General features: G+C 39.0%; 1 protein-coding gene across 2 annotated transcripts in view; it reads right to left on the bottom strand.

The window, feature by feature from the left end:
* Window positions 1–719: 719 nt before the first annotated feature.
* Window positions 720–10,727, bottom strand: part of MED23 (mediator complex subunit 23) — a 35,467-nt gene continuing 25,459 nt past the window's right edge. For both annotated transcript variants that reach the window (XM_026048187.1, XM_026048188.1), the window contains 9 exons: window positions 9,920–10,090; window positions 8,794–9,010; window positions 7,700–7,936; window positions 6,165–6,330; window positions 5,453–5,525; window positions 4,440–4,654; window positions 3,935–4,055; window positions 2,203–2,334; window positions 720–1,703 (listed from right to left, as the gene is read on the bottom strand). In XM_026048187.1, the coding sequence (XP_025903972.1) occupies window positions 1,530–1,703; window positions 2,203–2,334; window positions 3,935–4,055; window positions 4,440–4,654; window positions 5,453–5,525; window positions 6,165–6,330; window positions 7,700–7,936; window positions 8,794–9,010; window positions 9,920–10,090 (1,506 nt within the window). In that variant the 3' untranslated portion in view covers window positions 720–1,529. The remainder of the gene's footprint in view (window positions 1,704–2,202; window positions 2,335–3,934; window positions 4,056–4,439; window positions 4,655–5,452; window positions 5,526–6,164; window positions 6,331–7,699; window positions 7,937–8,793; window positions 9,011–9,919; window positions 10,091–10,727) is intronic.

The following is a 10,727-nucleotide window of genomic DNA, read 5'->3' as shown; positions in this document are numbered from 1 at the left end:
TACTCAGTCAGAYGTATTACCATAGGCTGTTCAAATTTTACTGAACAGATAATCTCTATAGAGAGTCAGAAAAGGCGAGCACAGTCTGGTGTCACTGCAGCCACCAGCTTGTTATAAAAATCCCACCCAACAAATACAGGAATAATTACAAACCTGGTAAGGAATATATAATATCCTTTAAACCAAACAAATGGCATGTGATAGGCAGACATGGTTTTATATCAAACTGCAGACTGGGTTTAAGAAAGACCGTGCACTATTTACAGTTAGTCAAACTACACTTGCCAGAATTTAGGGTTTAAGTACAATACAAATGACAGCAGTTTCCCGCAATGCAGTTTTGCTCTGTACAGCCAACAGCCTTCCATAAAAGACTTTCACCCRGGGAAGGAACAACTCCTATCCATAACTACAGTTTCTTCTTATAGTCGTTAAATCAAAACTAACTGTATTGATTTGGACTCGGGGAAATAGGTTCAAGTTCATAAAGCTGTTCAAAGGACTTGATAGATGTGAAAATATATTTGCTATGTCTTTCCTTCTAAACTTAAGGAATAAACAAGGGAAATAAATAAGCTTAAAAATACTATTAGACAGTCTTTAAAGTTTTTAATTAAAAAAATCCTGTCAAACAAGGTGAATATTTACAAAACATCCTTTCACTTTTATCAAAACCTGCTGAACATGTTTTAAAACAAAGAATGAAAGCAGAATACTATACAAATTGAAAGTATAATAAGATATCAACAAATTGAGATTGACTTCATAAAAATTACACCATTTCCCAAATAGGAAAGATAAAATATCAGCCAGCACAGCTTTACTGAATACATGTATTTTCAACAGAGACAGCCTCTGTGTAATAATCTAATAGCCTTGTAAATCATGCTAGTTGAAACCCATTGCTCATTTGCTGAATGGAAACTGCACATTATAAATTTACATAATTTTTCCAAAGGGTCAGACTCCGTCTTTGGGGAGATGCAGTTAATCCACTTGCACTGATGTCAGCTTCCCATTGAGGGACTTTTCTGTGTAAGAGCTTGATTTATGTTACCAAAAGACAAGAATTATTTAAATTCTCCTGTGGGACAAAAAATACAAACTTTTCAATAAGGCAAAAGCCAAATTTAAGAAGGCCTGTATCAGCTTACATAGCCCAAGTATCATTTCATGTTATACAAWAAAAAATAAGGAAAAAACCCAAGACGACTCAAATTAGTCTAGGGAGCAGGAGACTATAAATTCTTCCGAATTCCACCTCCCTGACTGCGTGCAGGGAACCTTTACTCAGCGCTTTCAGAGAAAGGCAGCATTTACCTCATCTAGCGTCCCATATAAACAGAGACTGGCATGCAGGTGACTAGACAGCTTCATTACACATAACAAAACATTATTCTGTACATAGTTCTCTTCCCTGCCACACAGAACATGAAGTATCAGATGACGGATCACCTCCGTCACCTAAAAACAAACACCAACCAACAAAGGAAGGAATCTCCACCTGGAGGCCAGCCTAAAGCCTCCTCTCACTGTGTTACAGGCAAGGCCACGTTGACAGGCACTTGGTTAGGCTGTGCTGCTGGCGACCCGTTGCTGAGAGGCTGCTGGGTGACAGCGGCCGACTCCATTTTGCTGATGTGCGTTATGAAGCGCAGGCGGAGCTTCAAGGCTGGCCTCAAGTTGCAAATGATCTTCTCAACCTGCAAAACAAAAACATTAATAAAAAAAGAGCAGAAATGTATTTAATGAACAGGAATGTTCTGACATATTATACTACAAAAGGTAACATCACACTGCAACAATACAAAAGGAAAAAGAGGAAAAAGATCGACTGAAAAGTGGTATTTATAAGCTATTTAGCATGACAACTTCTGGTTGGACTCCTTAAGTTTATATAGATTCATTTCTAGTTGTTGTTTAAATACTTGAAGAGTAYTGAAAAGCTGAAAGCACTTAAAGCACTCTCAAGCTACACCTTAAATTGCAGACCACAGAAATTAGTCACCTAGCCTGAGACAGTTTACTTATCTCAAACTTAATTGTATAAAACCGTACAAGCTTCCCAACTTGTGTGCATAGAAATGAGTCAACTCTTCAGGGCTTTGTTGTACTGCTACATATGAAGATAATTCAGAAAGAGAGTGAATTGCTACATTGCTATTAAAAAAAGATAAGTATCAATCTCTACTGTTTACTTACCTGCTCTTTCACACTGTCACCTGTAAACATGTACTTCATATGATACAAGAAATCACATATAGGATCCATATAGTTCAGGTGTGGGCTGTATCGATCGGCATTCAGGAGCATTTCATAAAATGCCACTCCAATCTGTTTCAGCAGACACAACAAAGCAAACACTTCAAGGAAAAACAGCTTTCAAAATGTTTCAGACAGGAAATACAGCTAAAGAGTATAATAAACATATGTATTGCTTTTTCAATATAAGAGATTCTTAGCTACTTCGTTTCTTCCAAGGGCAAATGGGTAAGTCTAGCCCACCCCATTACAGTCAGCTAAACCATCCTTTTTTCCTAAGTTAAGTTTGAATCAATGCAATGATACTTCTGTACATTCTGTACAGCTACTGCTTAAACATCATTGATTGCAAAACGTTTCGAGTAACTGCCAGTGTAGTTTGCAAAACTAGACCTGAATAACGATGAGAAACTTATTATTAAGATTTGAGTCTACTAGAAAGAAGACATTATGAATCACTGTGTTTAACCTCCATTTTGGCTTAAACAAGGGTCCAATGCAGTGGTTCAAGTATTCTCCACAAACAGCTTGTGATTAGATAAAGTGTTTGAGGATACCTATTAAGGAAGCGTTACGCACAAACAATGTCACACTCTGGCCATTTAAAAAAGCTGGTGTGAAATTTAAATTAGCTTAAATGACCAACCACAAAGCRCAAGTCATGTGGCATTTGTTGCCCTATTCTGAGGACTGCAACTCAGCAACATTTCCTTAGACCAGAAGCAACTTCTAAGAATCCTGTTATATGATTATTTAACTACCTGATATAGCTTCTTACAGTATCCCAAGTTCCAGATATATCCGTACATTTTGGAGAGGAAAAAAAAAAAAAGAAAAAGAAAAAAGTTGCACAATTCTTTTCCCAGTGTGTGCTTCCCTGCATTTTGTGACTTCTTCCAAAATGATCATACAAGCAAAATCTTTCAGGAAGAATTTGGGGGGGGGGGGGGGGGTAAAAAAAATTGCAGCACAGCTCCTAAAGGGGACCTAGGGAGATGCAGGTTGACATCATCCCCAGCAGAGATTCTGACAACTGGAGATGAAAAAATAATTATTGGCAGAGGCAGCTCTACAGGCCATGTTGTTAAGGCAATAGAAGGAGATGAGACACTCTACTGCCATGTAGGCTTTGCAGATAGTTACTGACAAAAAAGAAATTCAAAGGCYGAGGATTCCCAAGCTTAATTCTTCTTTCTAGAAGGGACTCTGCTGCCTGGGGGCCACATCTGTTTGATTTTTCCTCCCCTGCCCTTACCCACATCCATATGATTGTATGGAGCCATCTATGCTCTACCATCCTTGCAATCTCCAGTTTTTGCAAATCTTCTTTCCTCTGGCTAGAAACTTTAAAAACAAGCAACTGTTCCGATACATATTTTGCATGCTGTTTTAGAGGCAGATAATGTGTGCATTTGGCCTAGACAGCTTGGTTGTGGGTATTTTGGGTTTTACTGAAGCTCGAAGTATCTCATCCTGACCTAAGCTGACAAGACTCCAATTAATTGGGCACCTGGATCCACAAACAGCAGTTGAGCTCCTTGGAAGAAACATGATGCAAATACAGAGTACATGGCTGAATTCGTATCAGAAAACTCACTCAAATCCTGCTTTGTCTTAATTGCAAGACAAGAACAAAATAGGCTGCAGAAGTTAGGTCAAGGGATAACCTTACCTCTATCATGCATCGTGTCCTCTCCTGCTGGAACCGTTGTAGAAAAGGACCAACAAGGTGGTAAACATAGAGTAACTGGAACTCCGTTTTCACTATGGGTATCAGCACTTCTGTGAGGAACCTGCAGGTTTTCAAGACACTCATTACTTGCAGAGGAGTCTCCCTACCCCAAACTCTACCTAAAACACCTAATTCTCTCAAAGATCTGGGCATTCATTTTAGAAAATAGAGTGCAATTCAAGAAACGAGAGTTATTTTAGCAAAACTCTGGAAGACTGGACTAGAAAACACCCCCTTGTCCCAAGGATGCTCACAGTCTCACATACCGAGACTCACATCGTGCTGAGCACATCCTGAGGATGCACAAGCAGAAAGGAGCACCCTCAAGTTTTARCACTGGCATTAAAACAATAGTCACTATTTGACAAGAACACATCTTTAGGGGAGAGCTGTGGAATATGGATGGAATTCTAAAAAAAACAAATTACCAAGTATCTACACCTACTTGGGAATGAGGGAAAGTTGTCCAATGCTGGAATGATGCCAGACGGCATGTGCCAAAGCCAAAGTGTAGCTGCAGCTCATCTCAGAGTAGGACTGGTGACACGCTGTGAAATCAAAGAGCTGGAATGGGTAACCAACCCACTCTGTCTCTGACGTCAGGCTGGGGCTGTTGATAACGTTCACAATGCAGTCATGGAGAACAATCCAGTACGGCTCCTGGGAAAAACACAGGCCTGAATTATTTCTGGAAAGAGCAACATGTAAGGCAGTGCTTTCTCATCTCTTCTCCATCATTGTATTTACAAAATATTCTCAACTACATGGTATTTTATAGCCCTGCCTAGCCAGAAACTTTCTTACAAAGGACAATACATTGCACCCCATATTATAAGAAAAGGATGTGGCGTTATCAGAACATATTTAATCGATTTATATTTACAACAGAGATGAAGATGCAAGGAGAGAAACAGGCAGGACATTGCTGAACTCACAAGCAACTTTAATAAGTAAACAAAAACAAAGTTAGTAGACAGCCCTGATGCTCAATGGAAACAACCATCGAGTCAGTATATTCCAAAGATCAAAGCTACTACAAAAATAAGAACTCTAACATTCACACGTTTGCTTTCAGTCTTTGTCACATCACGTGTATGTTTTAAGGGATACAGAATGTGCAAGTGCTAATGCAAAATAAGCTTTGCATCAGAAACCATACAGATGTTCTCATTTCATCACTTGTTCTCAATTGATACTATGCATTTAACCATGTTTTCAAAAAGAATTTTTTACTTCTTTTCACCCTAGTCTCAAAAACATAACAGAAAAATAAAAATTATGGCTGTATTTTCAATGGTAGTGGAGTAGATAAAGATGTTTTTCAATATACAAATGGCCTTCAGAGGGACTTACTGAAGAATGTACACATGTTGGCTCTCACACTTCAAACTGAAAAAATTCTTACAATGTGCTCTAATTTTGAAGAAGATTAATAAAAATAAAGACACATGGACTCACCGGTAAGGCTGTGATAATTAGTCCAATAGCGTTCATCCAAGCTGTGATGTTCTCCCTTGGCACCAGGGGCTGACTAGAGACAGGGAGAAAGAAAAAAAACCAAAAAGGTAAAAAAAAAGAAAAATGCAAATCCTGAAATTCACAAATGTTCTTAAAAAGAAGGCACACTTACACAGAGAATAGTCCTTGAGAAGCTAAAATTGCAATACAGAGACAGTGACACTGACAGCAAAATGTTGCTCAGAAAGGATTTTGGTTTTGTAGCACATGTTCTTCAAAAGTTTATATTAGCACCAGGAGGGTCCAGAGCACTGCCCATCCCTTCTAGCCCATCTCCTTCTTTGTACTCAAAATCCTGTGGTAAAAGCTCATGAAGTCTCCCTACCCTGCATGAAAGAACAGCTCTTTCCCAGCCTTGGTRCCACTGAAACCAATGGAGAAGTCATCACCCAGAGTGAGAAGTTTCCTTCATTGCTTCAACAGGATCATGAAGGACAACCATTCCAGAGCAGACACAATACTTTCTCTCACAACATGAAAGTCCAACACACTACTTGATCCCTACAACCCTGTTTGTCATCCAAAAATATATATTTTTTGAAAAATTTTGATACTCAAAGTTAAGAAAAAAAAGAAAATGATAATAACAGACCACCTTAGCTGTAGCTGATGTATTAGAACTTGTAGAAGAAGTGTCAGAGAGACAACATACCTCTTCAGCACAACATTCAGCAGCTCATTGCCCACATCCTTCCCTGGAACAGCCAGGGCCATGAGTTCAACGCAGGTAACGTGCAGAGCATGGGCAGCTGGGTTAGGAAATTCATTGAATCTCCAGTCACAATTTGGGAATGGACCAGGTGATTTGCCTGCCATAGGTAACAATGATTAAGGAAAAGAAACTTTCCTATTTATGACTAGTAAAAACAAACTGTTCTAAAGTAGATGCATACACCACACATACAAAATCCAATTGAAGTGAAAGATACGCTGCATAACAACCAGAGCTCATGAAACTAAGACATACGGAAAAAAGTATCATCAAATGGCAACAAATGGTATTCGGGCAGCAAGGGGCACAAAAGGACTACATAAATAATATAATAAATACACAACTACAGGTGTATTGCACATGAAGTGTCACACAAGGGATGTATTTTTCTCATCAAGTGGAAAACACCACCAAACATCCCATCACCACATGGGTTGTCTTCCAAATCAAGACAACAAAGAGACAACAAAAACGATGACGATTTTCTATTCTGCATAATCTGAAAACATTAACTTGCTTCAGTAAGAAGCTGCCCAGCAGATTCTGTTCACTTCATGCAACTTCTTAGTCTTTGAAAATCTTCTGCTTTCCAGAACAAGATTAGTTCACACTGGGTACGTCGAGTAAAGAGGTCCTAACACAGCCAGTGTTTGCATGGAAGTAGAATAGTTAACTTGGTTATTTCAAAAGTAATGTAAAGTAGCTGTATACATAACTGCAATCAATAAATAAAAAGCAGTAATTAAAGTAAATTTAGGTTTGTGTTAAATATGCATTTTCTACTTTTTTTCCCTCCAAAAAATAGAGTTTCATCAGTTAAAAATAGCAAGCATACTGCTCCTGACTGCATACAACCCATTATATGTTGGTAAGTGTGGCACTACTTACAGTATTTTATTCTTAATAACAGTATTAGGAAAAAATGCAATCTCATTTTTTAGCTTGTTATTTAAACATTTATGTGGGAATTAAAATTCAATTGGAAATTCATAAATGTCACTATTTGTATTTTAAAGTGATGCATTAAACTGAAATATTTATATAGCTGTATTATACTTGCTGTTATAACTATATTTTTCCATAATTTATTACTAGGTGAGCATTTTTATTTTTCAAGGAGAAAAATGATGAAATACAAAGAAAAAAACATAGCTTTACTTTCTGCTTCCAAATAATTTCTCAAATTACAAGGAACTGCTCTGTACTGACAAAAGTCACCATCACTAATACTTCATGATCAACTCAAATCAGTTGTCCGCTTACCTAGTTCACTGATTTGACTTTCTTCAGACCTCTAGCAACAAACCATATGGTGCAAATACACTGAAACTAAATWTGAATTTAGCCTGGCAGATTCAGCAACAACAAAGAAAACTCTATTGCACATTGAACAAATAGCAGCTGAACTTTATGTTTTGACGAAACGAAGCTGCGAGATGTTGACACCCCTTATTTGACACAGATTTTAAGGATATTGTCTACCAGCCTTCCGATGAGTTTACAGTAATAAGCGTCGTCAGGAATCCATGGGTTATCTTCCCGGGCGTTCATAGCACATTTGAGGTAAGTGTCACTSAGGCACCAGCCCAGGGGGCGGTTGTCCTTGAGGGAGCCGATGATGGCGTGGACGAGCTTCCTCTTGAGGTTCGTGCGCTCCCTCAGGTGCCTCTCGTAGTAGTGAAGCGTGTTGTACAGGTAGGTCACGGGACGGTCTGGCAGCAACACCAGGGAACAAGGGACAGGAGCAAGGAACACCAGTGAACACAGACGGAGCCAACAAAAACCCCACAGAAATAGCCCCTCGCAGCACGGTTGTGCTAAGAAACACAAAAAGCAACCAAGAACCCTACATGACTTTAGTGCATGTGGGAAGGGCTAGCAGTGGTTAAAGAAAAATCTATATTGCCACTTGTTTATGTATTTATGATAATGCTAATATTCATAAACACTCTACATCATCTCTTCATTTAAGAGGCAGTAAATAGAAAGAAAACAGATATAAGGTGATTGTAAAGACAGAATATTGCTCTGTTATATCGCTCAAGACTTTTAGCAATGTCAGCTATAGCAGGTGCAGTTATATAGGTGTTTAAAAAAAATCAAGGAAAAAAAAAACAAAACAAACAAACAAATACCTTCCAAAACACACATTAAGTTTTTTGAATGTTTTGGTAAAAACAATAGGTGCAGAAACTGTTTTTGTTTTTAACTGTTTCCATCTGGGTCTCACAAATGCTAGTACAGCGAGGGCTCCTGGAACGGAGTGAAAGGGAAATGTGTAAAGGAGGAATGAAAGAGCAGTGGTAACCTGAATAAAAAGAAGTTTGCTATTAGCAGGCTGAAGTTCATTAAGCAGGGACTGTGCCTCTCTGTTTGGAGGTGGATGGGGCTCACAAAAGAGGAACGGGTCACACACCACTGTGTTTGCAGACCGTGGTTGTTGCCAGTGCTCAGCTAGCTCACACAGCCCAGTATTCAATGCCTACAGTATTTTCTTAATAACAATGTAAAAAAAGAGAACAGAATAATCACAACTGGAATAAAGATTTTACATCCGTAGGTTACTCACCATGGAATTTGTATAAACCTCCCAGATGATCCAATAAAGTTTCTAACGATTTGGACACTGGAAGCAATTCCAGAAATCTGTGGATTACAATGTCAAACACTGGCAAAAAGCGCAGGCACACGTTTCCAAAATAAATGGGTAGGTACTGAGGCTGGATCTGAACTGGTGGGTTCACTTGCTCTGCCAAGCCCTCAAAATACAGCTTTTCAGGATATTTCTGGGGGAAAAAAACAACAATAGAATTAAAAGCTCTTTATTTAAAACCATTACGCTAAACATTCAGTACTTGCATTGCTTTAAAAAGACACAATCAKAACCATCACTGTCTGCCAAACATTTTAAGAGGGAGCCCAGGGGAAATTCAGCACTTGGGAAATGCTCTGCAGCACATACTGAGGCTGAACTCCAGGAACGACGCCCAGCTGGGCCCTCCCTAGGAAGGGCTGGAGGGCACTGGAGCCCCAAACAGGCACAGCTCAAGGCTGAGCTCAGCGCAGGCTGTGACTGGAGCCCCTCTGTGCCAGCTCCGCGCCCCAGCAAGGACAGGGCGCTGCAGAGCTCACGTGATTTCTGGATCAACCTCCAGTGCATCTGTTCAGCTGCATAAGAGTTTCCTCCTGAGTACTCTGTATTAATATAGACTACCTTTGGTAAAATGTTCTAGCTGCTATAGCCTTTTCTAGCCAGCAGAACCCACTGTATTTGGAGCAACATTAAAATCTTAGAGTTCCTCTTCCCTAAGATGATGTGGGTCTGTTTTTGACAAACAGGACAAATTGAAAGAGTTAACATTTAAAATAAAATGTAACAATAATTACATCTAGTTATAAAACACAAGAAGTACACAAAGAAAATAAGTGAATTTTAGTAAGCTCTAGACATTAAAAGTGACTGGATTTAGAGGAGTGAGAATCTCTAACCAAACTAGCTGCTTCTATTTTTGAATATCACTGTATTATTATTTCAATGGTATTCCATAAACACACAAGATTTTATTCTAGCCCACACAAACTGCTAGAAATAACTCCAAAAAGTTTTCAGAGCAGTCCTATAATTTTAAAAACAAAATATTCTTTGGCTAATCTGAACTCCACAGAAAGTATAATAAGAAAGATAGCTTTTTTACCTTGTGATAATTCATATGCTTAGTATGCCAGTCATTCTGCAGCCAGTGCTCTGGAGAATTCTCCTTCACAAAATCACTCACTCTGTTTCTGAAGTCATTAGGCTTCAGTAAAAGTAACTGAATTATAAAGTAGCAGACTTGAGCTTCATTTCCCTCATGGCTACGCATAGCCTTTAAATACAAAGAAACAGAAAACAAAGGTTTACAACTGATGCTACTGTCTGCTTTACAACCACTAAAACACCAGCCAGACAACCTGGTGGCACATCAGACACATCTGCACGCAAATTCACACTGAACATATGGTCTCTCAACTGTATTTTGGCTGTGAAGACACTGRACAGAAGCAGGCTCCACCACCTGCTGTGGAAAGCATCCATCCCATTTTCAAAGCCCCATGCAGAAAGTCTCACAAAATCCTGAGTGACAAGTTGTTCAAGAACTCCAGGTCTCTTCTGCATGCCCATCTCTCTGTAGGATACCCCACTAATGGTGAGGAAAGCAAGCCTGCATACTTCAACATGTTTGGACTTCAGTTTGAAAATATCAAACTGAAATCAAAACAGCATTATGTTAGGGAGAGACTTTAAAATGTAAGTAAAGGATAATAACTCAAGAAATATTTAATTATTTGGATARCTTCATTATTTTGCAACGGCAGGCTTGCAAAGCAAAGGCTCTTAAGCAAAGACAACAGTCTCTAGCAGGTACATTTGTTTCTGAATAATGGCTGGCCAGACCCCTTGCAGAAAGGATTGACCAAGTCTGAAGTCAAAAGAGCCACAGCACTAACAATAATGTCAAGAAC

Source organism: Nothoprocta perdicaria, unplaced genomic scaffold (assembly GCF_003342845.1).
Source record: "Nothoprocta perdicaria isolate Ctin4 unplaced genomic scaffold, notPer1 scaffold_52, whole genome shotgun sequence".
Classification (NCBI taxonomy): domain Eukaryota; kingdom Metazoa; phylum Chordata; class Aves; order Tinamiformes; family Tinamidae; genus Nothoprocta; species Nothoprocta perdicaria.
Note: the sequence above shows the minus strand (reverse complement) of the source record. Positions and strands in the feature narration are given on the sequence as shown.